This window comes from Amphiprion ocellaris, chromosome 10 (assembly GCF_022539595.1).
Source record: "Amphiprion ocellaris isolate individual 3 ecotype Okinawa chromosome 10, ASM2253959v1, whole genome shotgun sequence".
In the NCBI taxonomy this organism is placed as follows: Eukaryota; Metazoa; Chordata; class Actinopteri; family Pomacentridae; genus Amphiprion; species Amphiprion ocellaris.
The window spans coordinates 20,644,562-20,669,105 of NC_072775.1; the positions used below are offsets into that span (position 1 = coordinate 20,644,562).

At 37.0% G+C, this 24,544-nt stretch overlaps 1 protein-coding gene across 1 annotated transcript in view; it reads right to left on the reverse strand.

Moving 5' to 3' along the window:
- The window catches only part of pth1r (parathyroid hormone 1 receptor), a 55,701-nt gene that overhangs the window by 25,572 nt on the left and 5,585 nt on the right, over positions 1–24,544 (reverse strand). The window contains exon 2 of the mRNA XM_023270411.3: positions 2,850–2,952. Coding sequence (XP_023126179.1) covers positions 2,850–2,952 — 103 coding nt within the window. The remainder of the gene's footprint in view (positions 1–2,849; positions 2,953–24,544) is intronic.

Consider the following 24,544-nt stretch of genomic DNA (forward strand, 5'->3'; position numbering starts at 1 on the left):
ATCCAAAAACCTTTCCAAACAATCAACTGGGAAAATGAGAGTAACCACACGGAGATACAGTAGATGCTGGGGTCTGCTGGATAATGATGCTCTTCAGACACCCATAAATATACAAATACAACCCAGGAGCAGTTTCCCCTTCAATCTCAGCCTCCACGGCTCCAAGCCACAAGGAGGACAAAGGAAGCAGCATTTTTTTTAACACAACCATAGCCCACACTGACTTTCCTAACAGTTCCACGAAGGTATTGGGTTTGAACATTTCAGCAAAATACAGGCAAAATCCCCACAAAATTTGTCAATAATGACACCTTTTGTTAAGGGCGGTTCTTGTAGAGCACTGAAGTATGTGCATCAGCTGATGAGTAGAGGCTCTTATAATCAACAGTCACATTCAAACAAGTCACCAATCACACTCAATCAAGATAACAAGGCGCTCTTTACAGTCTCATGCACTCTCACTCGTCGGTCGTCATGGTGGTAGTTATGAAGCTTACTCAGTTCTTGGTCAACTTTACAGTGTGTTGGTTGATTGATTCTTTCCTCCACCACTCAGAATTCCTCCGATGTCTGGGAGCGTCAAATGCTTTGTCCGAATTTTATTTCAAATCTGCAAATATGAGGTTCTGCTCTGTGTCGACTCTGGGGGATTTATTTCATTAGACTTCTGGCCCCAGCTGGAATTCAATCCTCAATAGCTGAGGCAAGAAATAAGGATATTTTTGTGTGATAAAGGGCTCCATCTTCTTTGACTTGACAGAAATCTTTTCAAAAAGAAAAAAAGAAAGAAAAGAAAAACCAGTTGCAGGTGGTAGAAAAATCAGACAAGTGGAAACCTTATCGGGGCTGATTAAGTGCAATAGTTTGCATCTTCTTCCCTGATAAGACACTCTAAACAAGTAATACAGAATGTCAATAAAGTTTGAATACATAGGAAATCTCATTAACTATAATTTTTTTGCCTCATTAAATTAAACTACTATCTTTCGATATGTCCATCCTTCACATCCACGGAGAAGTACCAGTTCAACTCTTTCTTCTTTCAACTAAGCCATATTTAATCTGTGGAGGCAAAAAATATATATATAGTTAGTGAGATTTCCTGTGTCCAGACTTTAGAGACACATTGTAGAGCTGTGAAAACAAGTCTGATTCATAAACTGACAAATTGTTTCACCACTACACTGCAAGGCTAAATTGCCACAATTACACTGTAAAAGAAATCAAAATGTTTCCTTTTTGAAAAAACAGACATCCATATTTGTGAAATTCATAAAAACATAAATAAAAGGCAACTGTGTCAAATACGGCTATTTTTCTGTGATAAGGGGCTCAATCTGCTTTGACTTGAGCATCTATGACAGAAATCTTTTTAACAAAAAGAAAAGAAAAACCTTTTGCAGGTGGTGGAAAAATCACACAAGCAGAAACCTTATCAGAGAAAATTTAAGCGGGACCTTGCAATCACGCTATCATGTGATTTCACACACCCTGCAATAATTTTCAGTTATCTTGTAGTATGAACCTGCTGCTGAATAAGGCAGTTTGGTCAATACAGGCATTATTATGTTTATTGATACATAAGCTGCTGTAACAATGTGAATTTCCCCTGGCGTGGGGAGAAATAAAGGATTATCTTATCTCTTATCTTATCTTATCTGTAACCAGTAGGGACAGGCTTATTGATCGTATCTGTTATCTCTTCCACACATTTAACTGGGTAAATTACATGACCCGCATCGACACTGTAAGCCCCCTGTCATTCTATTTTGTCATTAAGAAAGAAAAAAACACACACACACACACACAATCTGGTTAGAATAAACCAACAGATCTTGTGTGTCCTTGCAGTGGGAAAAAAAAAAACATCCTACAGTGGATTTAAGGATCTGTGATATTTCCCCACACTTGAGTCTGGTCTCATTCCCAGCTCAGCTGTTGTGTCAGCACCCATTGGCGTCACATTTAAACACACTTAGTTGAGCATCGTTTTTCAACTCGTCGGGTGATTCAACAGACCTATAAAAATCTCTCAATGTTAGAAACAGACTGCATGAGTCTGTAGCTAAATATTCTCTTCTGGTGTCATCATTATCGTTCCTTTTTAGCCAACATGAAGTTTGCCTTGTAACATGTGCTTAATATTATAAAAGCTGCATTTTAGCTCAAACCATTATCTTTTCCTGAATCTAAAGTAAAACTGGTAAAGCTTTGAGAACAGATTGTATTCTTTAGCCGTGGCATGATCCATAATAAAAAATCTGAGCAATTTTCAAATACTTTACCATACTATTTGATAGACATACTCTACTGATCAAAAGTTTGGGGTCACCCAGACAATTACATGTTTTCCATGAAAACTCACACTTTTATTCTTGTGCTAAAATAATTGCACAAGGGTTTTCTAATCATCAATTAGTCTTTCAACACCATTAGCTAACGCAATGTAGCATTAGAACACAGGAGTGATGGTTGCTGGAAATGTTCCTCTGTACCTCTATGTATATATTCCATTAAAAACCAGCTGTTTCCAGCTAGAATAGTCATTTACCACATTAACAATGTCTACACTGTACTTCTGATTAATCCAATGTTATCTTTCTTGAAAAAAATGCTTTTCTTTCAAAAATAAGGACATTTCTAAGTGACTCCAAACTTTTGAATGCTAGTGTACATTCATGACCCCTTGAGGATGAATCCTATTCATGTTTCCTCCAGTGGCACTGTTAGACTTATCTGCATTTATTTGAACTTTATACTTGCTAAACCTCAGCATACTAGCGTTGTCACTGCAACTACACAAAGTCACTCACATTGCTATGGACCTCAGTTTTATCTTCAGTACTCACCAGGAACCTTGTGCTTTGATCTAATGTTCCCTTCACATTTCCGTTTGGCTTTGAACAACAGACCAATCTGTTCCTCTTTTGTCAGCACGTCATCTGCATAAACCTGCAAAACAGAACAATGACATGGAGTTGATTTATTAATACACAAACTACTGTTCAAAAGTTTGAGGTCACGTAGAAATGTCCTTATTTTTGAAAAAAGCAGTTTTTTTCAATGAAGATAACATTAAATTAATCAGAAATCCAATCTAGACATTATTAATGTGGTAAATGATTATTCTTGATGGAAACAGCTGATTTGTAATGGAATATCTACATAGGGATACAGAGGAACATTTCTAGCAACCATCACTCCTGTGTTCTAATGCTACATTGTGTTAGCTAATGGTGCTGAAAGGCTAAATGATGATTAGAAAATCCTTATGTTAGCACATGAATAAAAGTGTGAGTTTTCATGGAAAACATGAAATTGTCTGTGTGACCCCAAACTTTTGAACATTAGTGTACATTAATTTATTGCAAAAATCTGTTACATCAACTTGCAACATGAGTTTTGTTTTTTTTTTTTAAAGCAAAGATGCTGTTTCTATAAGCAGCTTTAAAAAAAAAAAATCTCTGTAAATATTAAGCTGCACAAGCATGTGCAGCTCCTCAAGTAAGAGTGAGCTTGAATTTCATCCGCTGGCTAATATCCAGACATGAGTTCCTTTTCACAGCTGCTTCAAAACCCTGTAGCCACTCTCTGCATCCCTGCTCACAGCGCAAGGGTTAGACAACACAGTCAAAATCCAATTTCCTTCACTGAAATACTCTCCAAAATGTACAGCACTAGACATTTTCTCAAAGGTGATATGAGTGACAGCAGCATGGTAGCGTGGATGTTAGACAGCCTGTTCTAGATCTGCACGGTGAGACTGCATTGTACTTTGACAGCATCAGTCTGCTTGTCAGAGTTCACGAGCTAAGCAGCGTACTTATTTCTGTCAGAACTGTGATAAAGCAAAAATGTAAAAAAAAAAAGAAAAAAAGTGACTGACTCACTGAACAGTAAGTATCTGCTGTTTATAATCTCAGCTTGCATTTCGGTGGTTTTATCCGCTTTACGGTGACTGATTGGACACGACAAAAATTACAACACTGAGAAATATATTCCCAGCGTTCTTTACACCTTATATATTTCAGCTTTTGAACATTGTATGTGAGAGTGACGTGTTATGTCAGGTGTGGTTTTCCAGTCAAGGAAACATTTTCCATTCAAATAGGTCACACTGACTGGCTTGCTGTTTGCTCGTGGATCACTTTTGGGCAATGACAAATGTGACTGTATTGAAAATGACCGCATTCATATTTAACAGAGCGTGACGAGAAAAGTGGAAATGAAAACAGAGAAAATCATGTCCAGTGCTAAAACTGAAGCACAGATCAGCACGCAAATCACCAGTATTCTCTACGCTGCCATATAGGAGGCTTTCATGGTGCTTTGAGCCACACTGCAGCAGAAATGCTCCGTATTCACACAATGAAACACAAACTAACGTGTGTGCCATACAGTTTGCCTGGAGGTGCGACTAAAAAAACTCCCCGTCTTGTTTTTTTTTTGGTTCACTGATCCAGAGCAAACAGTACAAATTAAAGACAGACGTTTACTCAGAGCAGCTGACTCCCTGGCTGCAGTTGCATCTGTCAGTTTCAGACACAAATTAAATTGTAAAGAAATCAAATTTCACTCCTACTTTTATTAAGGCAAGGCGTAGGCGAGAGTGAAGATGTTGAACACCTGCACAGATACATATAATTGCACTTCTAAACATATATTACAGCCATTCATTCAGGGAAAATTGAATTTCATTTTACATTTTACATTTTACATGCATGTATAACTCTAAAATGCAAGTTGTAATCATAGCCTCTGCTCCAAATGACAGGAAGCAAACACAAAGGGGACACACTGTTGGGCTACTCTTTTTATGATACAACTATTATGCTTTGCTCCATGTTTAAGCACAATTTCATACCACTGACTTCTCCATGTCTCTTTCAGAGATAAGATATTAAATTTTACTAATATGATTATTACGATCTGATATGAAACAGCTGTTGCTCCTTTCTTACTAGAGCCCATGTTCAGGCCTCTACCAAGGTAAGATATATACACTACTCTTCAAAAGTTTGTGGCAGGCAATTTCATGTGTTCTCACACTCACACTTTTATTCATGTTCTAATATAATTGCACATGGGTTTCCTAATCATCAATTAGTCTTTCAACACCATTAGCTAACACAATGTAGCATTAGAACACAGGAGTGATGGTTGCTGGAAATGTTCCTCTGTACCCCTATGGAGATATTCCATTAAAAATCAGCTGTTTCCAGCTAGAATAGTCATTTACCACATTAACAATGTCTAGACTGTATTTCTGATTCATTTACTGTTATCTTTGTTGAAAATAATTGCTTTTCTTTCAAAAATAAAGACATTTTTAAGTGATTCCAAACTTTTAAACAGTAGTGTACATCGTAAAATGTTCCTACATTCAAAAGCTTACTTAAGTAAAATTGCATAAGTATCTTTAAAAAATATATACTCAAATATCATACAATAACCATAATAGCACCTCTTGGAGTTAAATTAATTCATGTAGGATTATTATTAGCATTGCATGTGAAAGGATAATTTTAAAGTGTAAATGTATACTATTTTAATACTGCTGGAAATTTTATCCATAACAAGGCATTATATTTTCAGCTCAGTGAATGTTTTCTAAATCTAAATCTGGGAAGTAAAGCAGCCAAATAAATGTAGTGGATTAAAAAGCACATAATTTTCCTATAAAACACAGTGAAGTCAAAGTATAAAAACAGCAGCAGAATATAGAAATATTCTAATAAAGTACAAGTATTTTAAATTTCTACTTAAATACAACATTTAAGTGAATTTACTTAGTGTGCCTGGTTGTTTATACTGTTACTATAATTGTTGCACTCTAAGAAGTACCTACAGACAAGAGAATTAACTCTTGCAATTAAGTGAACCTTTGATATGTTCCAGACCATTGGAGGCCTTTCTGATACTTGTTTATAATCTGAAATAAGCATCTTAGTAATTTCTAAATCTACTTACAGAGACAAGAAGCGCTTGGGAACGGAGACGTGTATACATTGTGTCTGATGTGAGTGCGCAATTCTGTGAACTTGAAATTAAACTATAAATACTGAGCCGTTGTGGGTTTGCTGCATACAAACCCACAATACCTCAATCCATCAATATTTTCACTACTTTCAGGCCTGAAATAACGATGTCCAGTCTGAGAGCTGAATAAGGTTACAGAATGAAGACATTTATGGCTTTGCACAGCAAACAACCACAGATGGAACAACATTTGACCACAGGCGAACAAGGATAGATACTACCTGTTTACTGTACTAACTATGCCAATATAGAATATTCCACTGACAGCTCCCGAGGCGTTCACACTATTTTAATCTAAATAACTGCCTGGTGTTACTTGAGGTAAAGGCCCAACTAATAGGAGATGGGAAAAGAAAAGTGTCTGGATCTTTGTTATCACTGTCTCGTGGATCTACTGGATGTTATATGGAGCTGAAATGTCAACTAGTTTATTACACTTTGAAATTGCAGGCTGCACATGAGTTACAGTTGTGTTTTTAGTTCTTTCTACAAACTTGGAAAGTGCTTCAGCGCATTAAGAACAAACATCTTAACCTTAACAGCACAGTTTAAGCTGCAGTGAAACACGAAACTAAAACGAGGGATGCAGCTTCAGGGTTTCTTTCCTTCTCAAAAACTAGAGGAATGCCTCCTTCATCTGCAAACCGCCGCTTGCAGGGACATAGAAGAGTATCATTTACCATTTCAAGAAGAGAATCCTGGGTAATAAGTGTGCCCCCTGATTATTTCTGAAAACTATTCCTCCTCCACTGGCCAGAGTCCAAACCTCCAAAGCAAACAAACTCTCACAGGGAGAAACATGGACATTCTTATTTACTACATTTCATTCAAAACACAGTATTCTTTTTGTTGAATGCTTTTGAGTGTGAGCCAAAACGAAAATTAGAAAAATACACACCATATAAATATGTGTGTTTTCATCACTGGTCTCTAGAATACAAACTCCACTTGAATAAACCACAAGTTTCTATTTGTCTTCGCAAACTGCGGCTTGATGACTTAAACTGCAGCTCTCTGCAAGAATATAAGACCAATATTGAGAGAACTGTATTTAGGCTGCTCTGTCAAGAGAGTGTTCAACCACTACGACTAAAGACTCACACTCTGCTGTATGTTAAGCTGCACTTACAGTCTAGTTTTAGTTCTCTATTTTCAACATTTGGTTTTTAAACTATTTTAGCGACTTACTGCAGGTTGTGTTTATTTCTAAAAGTATCTTGTCCTGTATGTATATATGAATATCTTCTGTGCTTACTTATTGATTTTTCAAATATTTTGTAACAAAGGATTAAAAAAAGGGGTTTAAAAAAAATTGCCCCTCAAAAATGGAGTCATGTGGACAGACGCCATGCACACATTTAGTGGAGACACTGGGTTTCCGGTACATTACCAATGGCCTTCATTGTGGACAGATTTGCGCTTTTTCTTTCTTTCTTTCTTTCTTTCTTCTTTTTTCAAGAAAGTTGTGGTTGACCAAAGTTATTTCCTGCAGTGCCCGACAGTGAATATGTGAGTCTAATGCTGGAGCTTGTGAGGTAGACTTTCATTAGGAAGCACAAAACAAAAACTTGAGTATCCAAAAAGTTTAAATGAACCACAAAACCCACTGAGTTCAATGGAGTATAATTATCTGCAATAAGTCAACAGTGGATTTGGATTGAAAGCACGGCTCAGTGATCTCATTAGCAGTATCTCAGACCACGATCAGTCACATCAGTTTTAAAAAGCAACACAAGTATCAGTTCCAAGTATCATGATGGCAGAGAGGCCAGTAGTTTTGAGCATCAAAGCTTTAACCCTTAACGAACCTCCCCTAAAGTTGATTTAAAAGAACATTTCCCTGCCAGAATTAACATATTTTACCCTTAAGAATGGTTAGACACTGCAGATACCTGAAGAGGTCTTCATCCTTATAGCTTGGATTACTGTCAAAACCATGAAAAAAAAAAAGAAATACACTTCCATTCAAAAGTTTGGAGTCACTTAGAAATGTCCTTATTTTTGAAAGAAAAGCATTTTTTTTTAATGAAGATAATAGTAATCAGAAATATAGTCTAGACATTGTTAATGTGGTAAATGACTATTCTAGCTGGAAACAGCTGATTTTTAATGGAATATCTACATAGAGGTACAGAGGAACATTTCCAGCAACCATCACTACTGTGTTCTAATGCTACATTGTGTTAGCTAATGGTGTTGAAAGGCTAATTGATGATTAGAAAACCCTTGTGCAAATATGATAGCACGTAAACAAAAGTGTGAGTTTTCATGGAACACATGAAATTGTCTGGGTGACTCCAAACTTTTGAACGATAGTGTAGTTGAAATAAATCACGGTGCAATCAGCTGTTCCCACATATAAATTGTCTGGTTCTCGCTGCTTCTGGCTAATCAAAGCATAAAGGTGGTTCTGAACGGATGGTTTTAGGCTGACTAAAAGCTCATGTTGAGTTCACATAATTCTGTACAACAAATATTGTGTGTTTATGAGGAACATGGTAACTGATGAGTTTAAATACTGCAAGACAAACTTTATGATGGTGATGGATTGCTGCAGAAGGTCCACAGATTTGGTGGAGTCAGTCAGTCACTGGCTGCTAGCCAAAACAGCAGTCGGGGTTTAAACAGCCTCTTCATCTTCATCTCTAACATGAACAAAATATGTTCAAAAGCAGATTGGAACCAGCAGCAGCAACTCAGAGATGTGATACATTTGAAAAATGTCACTGAACAGTAATAAAGACAACATGACATTTCATTTTTCTCAATACCAAGGACAAATTTTAATGTTCTAGTACAATGACTGTCTCTGTGACAATCACGCATATCAACATCATATTAACTTTGAACTGCAGTTAGTTTATGCATCATTTTAAGATTTTCTCAACTGTAGATACATAAGAAAAGGCATCACTGCAGTTCTTCAACCATCTCGTGTTTAAGCAAATGTATAATCCAATTTATCTATTTTTTTTACACATACCATTTTACTATGAATACAGACAGATCAATTAATTAAGTCAAAGTGTGAAAAAGTCTAACTTGAAATTTGAATATTTTGAGATTTTAATATGAACATTTTTTTGTTTACAACATAATTCCATATGTATTCTTTCATAGTTTTGATGTCTCCAGTATTAAGCTACAATGTATAAAATAATTAAATAAAAACCATTGGATGAGAAGATGTGTCCAGACTTTTAACGGTAGTGTACATACAGTATTTTACAGGTCTATGTAAGCGCAAACTTCACATCATTTTCCAACACTGGATTCATAATCAACCAACATGTTTACAAATGTGAGCAGAGGAGGGCACTGAGAGATGCACAAACCCTCATACACATCCTCCCCTCACTTACTTCACCTCACTACAATGTTCTGAAGTGTTCTGACTGTCAACATAAAACCTCTGATCACAACTCTGGCAGTATTTTGCCTGGAAAAACAAACTGTATTCATTTTCTCTATCACTCCTGAGCCAATCCAATAGTGCCCTTCTCTGTTAGCTGATCCGTCAGTGAGGATGAGATTTTCAGCTAAATGGTTGCATGAAGTGAGACTTTCCTCTACAGATCACACTTCATCACATGGATGATAAATAATATACAGATAATATTTACTCTGGTCGCTGTAAAGCGCCTCTATTATGGGAATACAGTCGAATGTTTGTTTAATGTACTTGTTTTGGTCATTTGCCATTCTTTACACCATAGGCTAACATTCACTTCCTTGTTGTTGGCATGTATTCAAAATTTGATCCCAGGGGCTTTTAGACTTTCCTGTATGTTTTTTCTTCACAAAATAGGGGGGTCTAGAAAATTAGAACTTCGCTGAATCTAGTTTTTAATGGCCCTGTCCGCTATCTGGAAAAAACATGAATATGTTACTTTAGACATATTACACCGCATGAATGTTTTAGCGGATGAGGTTCCTGGATATTATAAACTCTATGAGTCAGTGCCACTCCTCTTCAACTGTGCAATTTGCATTTGATGATAAAAACCACAAGCCACAAGACTGGTTGTCCTTTGGAAATGCTTGCCGACCACATTCTGACTTAAAGCAGCATTTAGCTCCTAATTATACCCTGCTCTGGTCGTAAGCCTGAAGAACAGCACTTTTGTCCTTGATGGAAACATTGTGTGCTATGAGAGGCAGGATACAAGGCAGATAGCTGTGATTGTGTTGTTCTCTCAAATTAAAAAGGATCGTTCCTGCATTATATAAGCGATTTAATACACCAAGAGAATTCAATGCAAATGCAACAATTTAATTTTCATCAAAAGCTTAAAAACTACTAACGCTTATGCAACAATCAAATGCCCTGGGCATTTCATAATATCTTAACGGCTGCCACCAAAGTGTTAACCAATAATACTTACGGCAGACTGCCGGTAGAACAGTTGCTTTTAAAAATGTATGGATGGATTATGGGTATTATGGGTTAAAAATATACATTTCAAAGTGGATTTTTAATCCATAAAAGCCTTTTTTCAGATATAACAGATCATGTAGTTCTACCACACAGACTGTGGTATTAATGGAATATGATACCCTCTCAGTCATAGCTTGGCAGCATCAGCAGTAATCCTCTAAATGACAACAGCTGATGATAAAACATGAAATCATGTCAGTGTTCCTATTAGCATTCAAACAGCATCATGTTTCTGCTGCAAAACAGACACCAGGGATTCAAATTTATTATTTATGTTCTTCTTTTTTTAGAATTAGCTGAAATAATGAAAAAAGTGTCATAGTTATGGGTCAATCTAATTACAATCCTGTAAATGGCCATGACCTACAGTAATTGCAATAACTAAACAGGCGAGGCTGCAGAAAGTAGGGCTCTACAATATTTATGAGCATGGACAGCAGACGCATTCTAATGGACTCATCAATTTTTAAATGAGACGTTCACAAAAATATATACTGTGGCGAGAAAATACAGGTCCAGCTTTAACATGTCAGAAAGCTTTCAAAAGCTAATTTTTTATACACAAAGGTCCCATAAATGATTGATGGCAGCGAACTGACTGTCAGGTCATGTTGCTCTAGTGGTTCAGGTGAAGTGTCCACTGTGCTTTTTTTGTCTCACTTCACTCGGAGCTGCATCTTCCCCACTGACAGATATTTCTCTGCTTCAACCTCTAATTAACATCAAATTCCCGTCATTTGGGGAACCTTGTTCCAACATCCACCATCTCACCATCGACATTACAGTTACGAGCCTGGAGGGACTTTTTGAATTCATATGGCACTTTGTGTAACATCACAGAGCTATAGACAAACACTTTCACAAGCCCAATTGATTATCAACCACCACTGAGAATCTTCGGCATGCAAATCATTTTGGTTGCTCAAGTTTATTCCTGTGTGTATTGCAGACGATGTGTCAATAACAGACAATGCAATGTTGTCTGTTCGCCACAATCAATTAGAGCTGGGTGATACAATGATACAGTGAGACAATAGTGAATTGTTTAGTGGGAAAAATATTTCTACCATTAATCAATTATGGGCAATGATGCAAATAATTAAGCAGGCACATTTTATGGAAATACTAGAAGTAGTTGAGTTCTTGCATGGAGCTACAAGGTGATTAATCATGTATTTAAATAAAGGCAACAGTCAAAGCTAACATTAAAATCTTGTTATTTTATGTATAAGGGGTTTCTAAATAATATCAATACTGCATAAAATATTTCATCTATATTGCTTACCTGTAAGAGTTGAAACTAATGGACAAGAGGAACTTCATTACTCCACCAAGGAATGGCAGAGTTACGTGACGCTTAATCACCCAAGGTGTTTTTAACTCTAATCAGCGTACATTTGTCTGTCTGTCTGTCTGTCTGTCTGTGAGCAACATTACTCAAAAACAGATGAACGGATTTAGATGAAATTTTCAGGGAAGGTCAGAAATGACACAGGGACCAAGTGATTAGATTTTGGCAGTGATGCAGCTTATAGTCTGAATCCATGGATTTGTTAAAGATTTCTGTATCATTGTGAGATAGCATCACGGCGTCACTGTAACTATGACAACAAGTGAACACTAGGTCAGCTGCCTGCTGACGATCGCATGATTGCGATCCTACTACTAATCAACTGCTGCGGACTTATCAGGACTTATCCGTCAGAAATGATACAAGGAACAATTGATTAAATTGTGGGGGTGTTTCCGAGTCCCATCAATTCCCACCACCCGCTACATATTTAGGTCACGCGATTCAGTATCCGTACATAACATATAAGACGTGTCTGTGCTCACCACAAGGTAATCTTGTTTGTTGGTACATCTATATTAAATGGCAACATTCTGCCGTGATTTCTGCCATGAATTTTTTCAAGATTTCATCCGTCGGAAAGGAAACAACGACTGAGCAGCCTTGGCAGGGTACTGCGCTCTCTGAGTGCTTTTCTTGTTGACAATAATTTAGTAAAGCAATTAACTGCAGTAAGTGTCCTCTTGACATACTAATGAGAGCAGAGCTTGACGTAGCTCATCAGGGTGGCGGATGTAGTTTAACATTTGAGCGAAGGCGTACAAAAAGGTGACCCATGTAGAGGGCAACACTCTAATCAACGCCTTTTCCACCGTTAACCAAAGGGGCACCAAATACCCTGCTGTCTACTCAGAACTAGGAAAAGGAAAAGGACACTGTTTGCACAAGGCTCCTAATTGTAACTACCTTCCCAATAAAGTGTCTAAATTGTAGACTAATTAGGCCCTGCTTAATCACCCAAGGTGTCTTTCATTGCCTGCTAATATTACAACCTTCAGATTTGCGTATTTAAGAGGCTGCTGAGAGTGAACCTCGTGCAGATGATTGAAGTGCTTCTGAGAGGAGCCATTCTCTCACAAACAGAATTTAAAATCACAAAGCAAGAAAAAGCCATGCTGAAGCTCTAAAGTTTAATAGAGGAGGACAGGATGAGAATTACTCTGTAGAATAATTACCGAATTAACAACTATCATGAAATATGCATCGGTTTCAAAGTGTCAGCAATATTTTAATCCTTTTGTGAAGCACTTTGAAATTCTGTTTTGAAAAGTGCTATATAAATAAATCTATTTATTTATTTCAGCATTATTTAACATTTAATATTATTGCTATTATTATTTACATGTGTTAATAGGTTAAATGTACTATACTGTACAAGAAAAACAAAAAACTGTGCAAATCTGGCAGCACAGGTGTCAGAAAAAAATATGTAGAAATGTAAAAAAAAATTGAAACAGCAAAAATATCTGTAAAATACTGATATTTTAGTTGCTTTCAATGTAGTAGAAAAGGTTCATTTTAAAGTCATACAATAAAACAAGGATTTTTTTGTACAAAGCATAAAATAATGCATTTTAATACTGAAACTATTTTTTAAACAGAACAGAGAAAAACTGTAAAATAACAATGAATTAGTTTTTAAAAATTACAGTAAAAACTGTTAAAAAAGAATTTTTTTAACAGTGTATGTTGTTTAAGCACAAAATGAAATAATAATAAATAATAAACCTTTGGACCCACAGATGACCCTACTGTGTAGATATTAATTAAACACAACAGAACCAACCTATTATGACCTTCAAAATGATATTTAAAATTTGCATATGTTGCATATGTCACTTCGCCTAAAGCATCACTGAGAGTGTTAACATAAATAACATGACCACAATCTCTAGCATTACTTCCAGGAAAAACTATTCACATGGCATAAGTCCACTTGAAACACAAACTATTATGAAAGATTAAATATAAATCACATTGTAGCCTCAATCTTGCTGTTGTCAGTAAACAGCACCAGAGGTCCATTTGCCTCTGATTGATACATGTATTTGTCATTTTTAAAATCATTTTTCAAATAAAGCTCACAGTCCTGTTGACTCTATAAAAAACAATTCTTTTATACATAGAACTATAAATCCTCTACATGATTATCAGGGTCATTTCAGAAATAACTACAGAGACACATGTAGCATAGGTCGTATTATAATGCATTAAAAGATTTAACGTATCTAGGACAGAAATGTTAATGCACACAGATAAGCAGATAAGGGTGAAGATGCTCAGACTTTCTAGAGAGCAAATAAAATGCAAGCAGACACAGGCTACACTGTCCAGGTTGTGCTCCACCTGAGAGGCCTGCAGCTGACCTGTCAGCATGAGCGCTACACTTTGCTCGCACGGCAAGGTCACTGCGCTGAGTTCTCAACCGTGTTTCCATTTGACTGAAAATTACTTGAGATCATGTGTTCCAGGCTGAGTCTGGCGCAAAAGGCAAACACTGAGCACAGATGACAGCGATACAGGTCAATATCACACATTTAGCACATTGCAAACACGACAAAGCAGCAATCTAGTATCAAACGCCTGTACAACTGTCAGACTCAGGCTGGACAGGACACAGAAGAAACAATTATAAAAGACGCAGCCAAACCAGAGACGTAGTCTTAGTTATTCCAGACATCCAGTCAGTGATATACAGTGGGTGTGTTTGGCTACTAGTAATGCATCCTAACACAGAGATGAAAAGCAGACTACACAAGTCTGGTAAGCTCACTTTTTTTCAAACAGAAAATTTTAGATATTTTTCATTCAGCACTTGTAATGTTCAATTCCAACCATCCACGGGGTCGAGATGCAGCGCTTGATGCATTTCTATCAAATTCTGCGCAGCTCCTTCTGCAGCCACAAAAGGTTTGCTTTGTGTGTTTGATCAAAAGGATCTGAAGAAATGATACTCTGTGCTATCCCTGTTTATTGCTCTGTCACGTTCCTTGGCGGAGTTATGTGACAATTAGCATCTGTCTGTCTGTCTGTCTGTCTGTCTGTCTGTGACCAATATTACTCAAAAATGGACTAACGGATTTGGATGAAATTTTCAGGGAAGGTCAGAAATGATACAAGGACCAATTGATTACATTTTGGCAGTGATGCAGCTTAAAGTCTGGATCCACGGATTTTTTTTTTAAAGATTTCTGTATCATTGTGAGATAGCGGCACTGCGTCACTGTAACTATGACAACAAGTGAACACTACGTCGGCTGCCTGTTGACGATCACCTGCTGGTGATCCTACTACAAATCGGTTGTTGCAGACTTATTGGGACTTGTCTGTCGGAAATGATACAAGGAGCAATTGATTAAATTGTGGGGGTGTTTCCGAGTCCCATCAATTCCCGCCGCCTGCTACATATTTAGGTCACATGATTCGGTATCTGTACATAACATACACATGCATAACACACCTCTGTGCTCAGCGCGAGGTCATTTTGTTTGTGGGTACATCTATATTAAATGGCCACATTCTATGATGCCGCGATTTCTGATCATCAGTAACTAATAAACAAATGCTGCATTTCTAAAAAAAAAAAAAAAAAGATGTGACATTTCTGACAATGGTATATGGGGGGGGGGCTGGAGCCTATCCCACCCTGCACTGTATGACTGGACTTTAAATATCTGATCTTTAAAAAATTACATTTGTGCACTAAATAAATAATTGAAAATAATATTATTTTAACAAGCTGTTTCAATATGATCACGCAAATTGTATTAAATTGTTTACAACTGAATTGTTAGTTAGCTATGCAAACATTCAGTCAGCCACTTCTTGCTGTGCCAACACGGCTGCTGGTCCAGCAGAAGGAAAAACAGTGACCTTCATCTGATGAACAATTTTTTCTATGTTTTAGGAAGCACTCGTGTGATAATCATCTGTGTGAACTTCAATGCACAATTACACTTGTAAATGTCAGCCCAAAACATCATACAAATATCTTCACATGAACTTTAACTTCAGATCTGCAATGACCGGAACCATAACTGCAACCACAGTTTGTGCTTTCACTGGCTTTTGTATTAAATGCTATGGAGTAAACACAGAAAAACCTTTGCGCTGTTATCTGAATTTCAATTGGCTGAGATTCCCCCAGTGCTGCACTGTGAGGTTTTTCTTACTTATTGCTGGAAAATCTGGAGCTGTGAACTGCATACTTACAAACCCATAAGCCCGAGAGTTTTGCAATGAAACTAATAAAGGTCCTTTTAAGAAATCCGGCCTCCTCTCAGCCATAAGCCATATGCCAGGGGGAGTATTCCTGCCCCAAGCTAGAGCTGTTTCCAAATTGCGTAAACAACTGGATCACATGTGTGAAATCCTACTCTCCTTGCTCTCGATAATTAGGGAATTGACTCAGAATTGTCTCCAAAGCTTCCATTCTTGTTGTTTTAGGGAGAGTGGAAAGAGCCTGGAATCTCCTGTATATTTGTAATTCAATCCGTTCACCAACAGTGGGGGTAGGGCCGAGCTGAACTGTCGGTCAACGGCAGAGGCAACTGCATAGCTGAGAATTTTCACATGTCAACTCAATTGAGGTACACTCAGAGATTCCAAGCATGTTACTTGCAAGGAAATCTGCAGCACAATATTGATACAGTGGGCAAGTGATGAAAAAAAAGATCTCACAGGACACAAACTCATCATAGTACTGACAATCATCCAGAGTGCTCCTGAGTTCTTCATCGAAGTCGGAACCCAGTCCACCTGATCGCAGACTGACAGAAGAGAGGCAGCCCATCACTAGGAAAGATGTATATGTTTAATGCATGAGCACAGCTTTAACTTGGCTGATAAAACCACCACCACATACAGCATGCCTTGGGTATTCAGCAGAAACTTGGAAACCATCGCTCCTTCCTCTGCCTTCACTAATCTTTGTCAAACCGCTTCTCGTTAGCTTTTGAAGATGTGTTTTTCAAAGGATCATTGGGCGTAATCAAACTGAATTCAATACATCATTAAGTCATCAAGAGAAAAAAAAAAGGCATAAAGAAGGAGGGAAAAAAACTTGCCACCAACTCAAGCACACAGAGCACATAGCCAAAGAGCACATTTTATTTTTGTCTGGTGAAGTCTGCAGAGCAGAGGCATGCCATTAAAATATCTGTTAGGAGTGTAACTTTTTCAGCGAGGTGTAAAAGTGGCATTGAGTTACACATACCCTAGCATTCTTCAGTGGAAAAGTTAAGAAAAAAAGCAGAGGTCACAGTAAGTCAAGAAAACAAGCCCTTTCCTGAGTCAAACGCAGCCATGGTATAACCTTACCATGCTGGTGAAACTGAAGACTGCTAAAACACACGCGTTAGGAGTCTGACTCACAATTCCTCTAAAGCCGTGCAAAGTGTCAATCAATACAAAAAAGATAACCAGAGCACAGAGCTGCCTGCTTCTAAGTTCAAGAAATCTAATTATTCTGCAGTTATGTGAGGAATCCTCACAGCTACTGTAAAGCTCTGCGGTGAAATACTGAGCATAAGGATATGTGTGTGAAGGGTATTTTCCCACTACAAGTTGCCTCTGTGAGCTGAATCCCATGCTGATCCCAGGAAAATTCAGGCAAACATGTAAACTGGCCAGTGACGACAGCAAGTGACTCACAATCTGCAGCGACAAGCCGTGTACAGCAGCCGATACAGAGTTTACACCTCCGTACCGCCTAAATCTACAACACATGCTGTAGAACGACATTACAAAACAGGATGTCTCAAATCTGCCAACCACATAATCTTATTAGGAAGGAGAAATTACATCTTGACCAAGGTGGGCACAAATACCATCTGTGCACTACAACACACCCTCTCAGGCCTCCAGATTTATATGCTACAGTTGATGGCTATTTCTTCGCAGTCAATCGTTCACAGTTACATGACACTTTGAAAGCTGTGTGTTTGTTTCAGTGACTCTGTGATGTGACATTTCACTCAATAAGTGAGAGCAATATCTCTGGATACTTTACAATTCCTGTGGTTAAAACACAATCCATGACTACACCTCAAACGTCTTTCTGGCGGCTTTGTGTCTTTTGGCAACTGTCAGGCCGTCATTCTAAATCAGAAACCGTTCTCAATGTCTTGCCTGGAAAAATAACAGATAAAGGCAAAATAATGAGAATGAAATCAAAATGAGCTCCAACTTATTTCTCCAACTAGCCTCGCTTTGATCGATTGCCCACATTTTAATGAAAATTGTGATTTACAGTGTTTGGTTGATGTGATACTATTTCTATTATCTAACTTTGTCTCCGGCCATTTGTTATCATCTAATAAAATCCTGCAGTTATTACGCTGCCACAACCATCATCTGTCATAGTCTTTTTATACATTTTACACACCAAGACCTGGGTATAAGTGGCATCATACAATTCTCTTATCCTGTTTAACAGTACAATAATGTGAAACCACTAATTGAACTACCAGCTCAAACTGGCACGCTGTCTATTGTAGCCCGAGAGGGAAAGAAAAGTGGCATCAAATAGTTCTGACTGGAATCAGGATTTGGGATTCCTACCTAAAAAGTGTTTTCATCAGTGTCTGAAATGTGGCAAAAATACAAATTAATTTTACAGTACACAACAAAAAAATCACATAGAGTAATCAAACTTATGCTCAGAGCAATGAGCTGTGTTTTTTCTATGCTTTCTATTTAGTGTGATAAAAAAAAAAAAACATACACTGCCGTTCAAAAGTTTGGGGTCACCGAGGCAACTTCATGGTTTACATGAGAACTCACACTTTTATTCATGTGCTAACATAACTGCACAAAGGTTTTCTAATCATCAATTAGCCTTTCAACACCATTAGCTAACACAATGTAGCATTAGAACACAGGAGTGATGGTTGCTGGAAATGTTCCTCTGTACCTCTATGGAGATATTCCATTAAAAATCAGACATTTCCAGTTAGAATAGTCATTTACCACATTAACAATGACTAGACTGGATTTATAATAGATTTAACGTTATCTTCATTGAAAAAAAAAAACTGCTTGTCTTTCAAAAATAAAAGTGACCCCAAATTTTTGAAGAGTAGTGCACATTTGGTCAAATGTTGATTGGCTCTATTCTGACACTTACATTGAAAAAAATCACCTGAATTCCGAAAGTAACAAATCTATTATTTCTCCTCCCTCTTTCTCATTATCCAGAATCAGTGGCCACAACCTTCAGAAAGCAGCTGATCATCACTATCACTGTTTGAAGTGACAAACACCACCAGTGGCACATCACTTCCTATTGCTATTTAACAATATTAACATGAGTAATTTCATAAAGGACTAAAATACAATTTGGCTATTGTCTGTTTTTTTTTGTTGTTTTGCTCTCTGCAGTCTGTTCTTCGCCAGAGACTGTTAATAAGGAAAAAGAAGTAATGCTCTGTAATTAAATTGAACAACAGCATTGATTCCAAAAGAACTCATCTGGCACATTCCTACATAATTATTTTTAAACAAAGGAAAAAGCTGCACTTCTAAAGCAGATGAAGGGAGAGTCCTGAGGTGAACAGACTGTGTGACGCTCACTGATTTGGCCCACAATCTGTAAACTGGCCAGATTATATAACACTGCTGTACGGCCGCAGACTAAAAGTAGTAATGTCATAGTTGACTATAATGTCAAAACAAACATTCTGTAAAATACATGAGGCTGAAGTAAAAGTAAAGAGACGAGGCTAAGGAAGAGTGAGCATGGCAAACTGGGTGATTACAGCAATTTAGGCTTCTCAGAAATCAGCGATGTGGCTACACACAGGACTAATTTTTTGGTGATTTCAAGGTGAGGGGCATGCAACATATATGGTGCATTTTAAAATGGGGTGAAACTTGAAGAGGTACAATAAATTATCGCTTGTCCTCAATGATGAGCAATCAGACGATCTCTTTATCTTCCCTTTAAATGCAAGTTGTCTTTGCACAACCACAGTTTTGCATTTTTTCTGATGAAGGCAATGGTCTGAAGTAGATCCAGCATAACAACTTATCCTTAGAGAGCACAGGAGTCACCACACACAAAGAGGATATAATGTCCTGAAATCAAAGTCACCTATAGGAGATATTACACACACTTATTGTGTTGCTCTTATCTTAGGAGAGCTGCTGCACAATGGTGGGAAAATGGTTCTCAAATTATTAATATTCTTCAGCCAGATATGTCACAACTACCTTAAGGCTACGTTGAAGGCTTGTTTTCACTGTGAAGCCGGACAACATGACATCTCCCAAACCACAGACATATTAGGCAAGAAGCCTAGGAACTAGGAACACAGTTAATCACAATACACTATATTTTAAAAAAGTACACAAAAACATACCAACACACCTGGAAGTTGCTAAATATATATATAAATATAAATATATATATATGTATGTATATATATATATATATATATATATATATATATATATATATATATATATATATATCTCATGTGTATGCCATTAGGTGGATTTTGGTGCATTCACATGACAGGATGGCTCGTTCCCTCTTAACCTGGTTTGTTTTTCTATGATTTGCTCAAGCTTAGCAGTCTGCTCCTCAGCTGCTGAAGTTGAACTAAGTAAACTATCTTTTGAGTTGTGTGTGTCATTTAACACCCTGCTGTGAAGTGGTGTGCCATTCATAAAGTAGAATACTATAGAATAGCCACTTTTGTTGTCAAACAGAACATACACTAGTTTGATGCGAACGTTTGCCATCGCACTGGTAAGAAACAAAAACAAAAATTATTCAAAACAGAGTGTAAAAAATATTTACAATATGTACATGTAAGAATATATATATATATATATATATATATATATATATATATATATATATATATATATATATATATATACAGATATACAGATAGATAGATAGATAGATAGATAGATAGATAGATAGATAGATAGATAGATAGATAGATAGATAGATAGATAGATAGATAGATAGATAGATAGATAGATAGATAGATAGATAGATAGATAGATAGATAGATAGATAGATAGATATTCACACTACCAGTCAAAAGTTTGGACACACCTTCTCATTCATTGGTTTTTATTTATTTATTTTATGCATTGTAGATTAATACTGAAGACATCAAAACTATGAAAGAATACATATGGAATCATGTTGTAAACAAAAAAGTGTTCACCTTCAGTATTAATCTACAATGGAGAAAATAACACAAATAAATAAAAAGCACTCATTGAGAAGGTGTATCCAAACTTTTGACTGATAGTCACATATTTATGTGTATGCACACAAATATATTTACACATCTGCATACATCCACATCCGCACACATTTATTGCACAGTGAAAATGTAACAGCACTATTGCAGTTATATTTATGTGCAGTATCGCAAAAGCATGTTGTAACGTGTAATATAAAATGGATTAAGACCTGGGGCTTTTGTTTTTCAGAGCATTGAGATCTGCAAATTAATAGGCAACTTACTGCAAGCACAGCAGAGATAGGTTGCATAAAAGAAACCTTTACTGTAAGTAACTATGTAAAAAACACAACAGCAGAAAACAGAATTTATGTAAAAGACTTTGTCTGAAGGCTGTTAAAAAAAATCCTGTTTATTTCTATCAAAAAATGGTACTTTGCTATTTAATCATTCCTGACACACCTCCTACAGCCGATATTTTCCCTCTTGGGAGAAGGAAAGGTCACACCAGAAAGCCTGGCCATGTCTCAGATACACACACATACACATATTTGTATGGCTATGAGGACATCTATTGACATAATGCATTCTCAAGTGGCCCTGACAGACTAAATGCACTGTGACTTGAGAAAGCACATGTTTAATAAAAAAGCAATTAATTTAGCAAGCAGGTGTATCTACAAAACCATCCTGCAGAATACAGAAGACTCTACCGAATAAAGAAAGACTGTCAATAGGACTACAAAAAAAGTGTTTCTAGGGGCACTAACAAATAATAACTAGAAAAGCACAAAGAGAGCGCATTGCTCCGCCAAAGCTGTTCATTCCCCCATACGGCATTGTCAGAAATGCAGCTTTTTTTTCCAGAAATGCAGCATTTGTTTATTAGTTTTTAATGATCAGAAATCGCGGCAACATAGAATGTGGCCATTTAATATAGATGTACCCACAAACAAAATGACCTTGCGCTGAGCACAAGCGTGTGTTATGCATGTGTACGTTATGTACGGATACCGAATTGCATGACCTAAATACGTAGCAGGCAGCAGGAATTGATGGGACTCAGAAACGTCCCCCACAATTTCATCAATTGCTCCTTGCATCATTTCGGACGAATAAGTCCCAATAAGTCTGCAGCGGTTGATTCGTAGTAGAATCGCAATCATGTGATCGTCAGCAGGCAGCAGATGTAGTGTTTACTTATTTTCATAGTTATAGTGACGCCGTGCTGCTATCTCGCAATGATACAGAAATGTTTAACAAATCCATGGATCCAGACTATAAGCTGCATCACTGCCAAAATCTAATCACTTGGTCCTTGTATCATTTCTGACCTTCCCTGAAAATTTCATCCAAATCCATTTATCCGTTTCTGAGTAATGTTGCGAACAGACAGACAGACAGACACTGATCGTCACATAACTCTGCCGCGTTCCTTGGCGGAGCAATACTGACCCAGGATAGGTCATGTCTATTGTTGCCATGGTGACTCATACATTTACTGAAGCCAACCACTCATCTTTGGTGTTTGTTTAGTTCATTTTTTTAACTTCTGCATTAGTCACAAATCACTGTATTTTTGTATTTGGTGCGTATTCTGCATCTGCACTGTTTGTTTTTCTAAATTCTGTGCCTGTGTTGTCAAGTTAGCAAAATACAAATCACATGGCAACAGTGAAAAGGACAGACTCCGTTTAAATAGGTGAAAACCTTCTACAGAACCAGAATCCAGCAGCCATGTGCTTTGACCAGTCGGGATTAGGTGGGAGCAGAGAGAGAAAACATGAACAACAAGTATGGTAAATTTGTGCATTCTCAGGACCACTGCCCACCCATCATTTCGGACAGATAATACGATATCCATCCAAACAAGTGCTTTAGCATTATTGCAGAAGTAATCTCCATTCATACCTGAAAATTCTTTTCACATGACAAAGCAGTGTAGCTGGAAACAGAAGGTTCTTTGACTGTAGAAAAGCCTAAGGAGGAATAACAATAATGGAGAGCAAAGATTTCTTCACGTGAATAGAGCGAGGTGGAACTGTAGCTAAAAGTAACACAAGTATGTAGTGGTCATGATGGCAGAAAACACAGACCGGGAATTGTTGTCATGGTGTTAGAGCTTGACCAGAAAATCCTTAGATTTGTTGGGTTTTCATGTGTATTTTAAAGTCAGAACTTTAAATCTCTATTAATGAAATTAATCTGCATAATTATTAATGTTATATTATATCTTAGCATCTTTTGTAGGGTTTGTTCACTTAATATTTAAATCACTCAGGTAAATTCTAAACTTCAATATTCAAAATTATTGGGTAAATTAGTAACACCAATTTTACTTTTCTATGGGTAAGCACTTTGGCTCAACGGCTGTTGCTTTAAATGTGCTACACACACTACTGTTCAAAAGTTTAGGGACACTTGGGAATTCAGCTGATTTTTTTCAATGTAGCTGTCACAACAAAGCCAATCAACATTTGACCAATGTGCACTACTATTCAAAAATTTGGGGTCACTTAGAAATGTCCTTATTTTTGAAAGAAAAGCAGTTTTTTTTTCAATGGAGATAATATTATATTAATCAGAAATACAGTCTAGACATTGTTAATGTGGTAAATGACTATTCTAGCTGGAAACAGCTGATTTTTAATGGAATATCTACATAGGGGTACAGAGGAACATTTCCAGCAACCATCACTCCTGTGTTCTAATGCTACATTATGTTAGCTAATCATGTTAAAAGGCTAATTGATGATAAGAAAACCCTTGTGCAATTATGTTAGCACATGAATAAAAATGTGTTTTCATGGAAAACATGAAATTGTCTGGGTGACCCCAAACTTTTGATCAGTAGTGTAAATAACACTGACTTGACTTGACCAACCGGTGAAGAAAACATATCATCTGTCAGATAAGAAACCTAAACATGATGAACATAAGTGTTTGCATCAATATTTTCAAAAGTCTCCGTTTTTGTCTGTCTGAAATAAAAGATTTTTTTTTGAAATTAATTCAAGAAGTCTACATTTTAGAGGGCCTACAATACCAGAGTACTGTGAATGCAAGACACATAGAAAATTATGTTTTTAAACAAAAATGTATTGGTGTGGACATAGCCTAAAGGTCTAACCCCAAATCTTACCTTGGCCTCGACTCTTAACCCTCAAACATCCCTTTGAAGGTGTGTAATTGAGAACCAGCCGTGTTGTCTTTACTCACAAGGTGTTAAACTCAAACAAGTCTTTACAAAAGATGGCCTTCCAAGTACACATACCAAACAATCCTGAGGCCTTCACCATGAAAAAACCCTTAGAATATGGAAAACACACAAACTGATAACAATAAAAGGGCTACAATAGCACACACAGTTAACACAAGTGTACACTGGGATGTGTAAATTGGTCGTGGCAGGGCTTTGTTGTCCCTCTGTCTCCTAATGGTGCCCGATAAGATGGAGAATCAAGATCAAGGCAGCATCTAAACTGTTTGAACTTCCTGAGTAAATGAAAT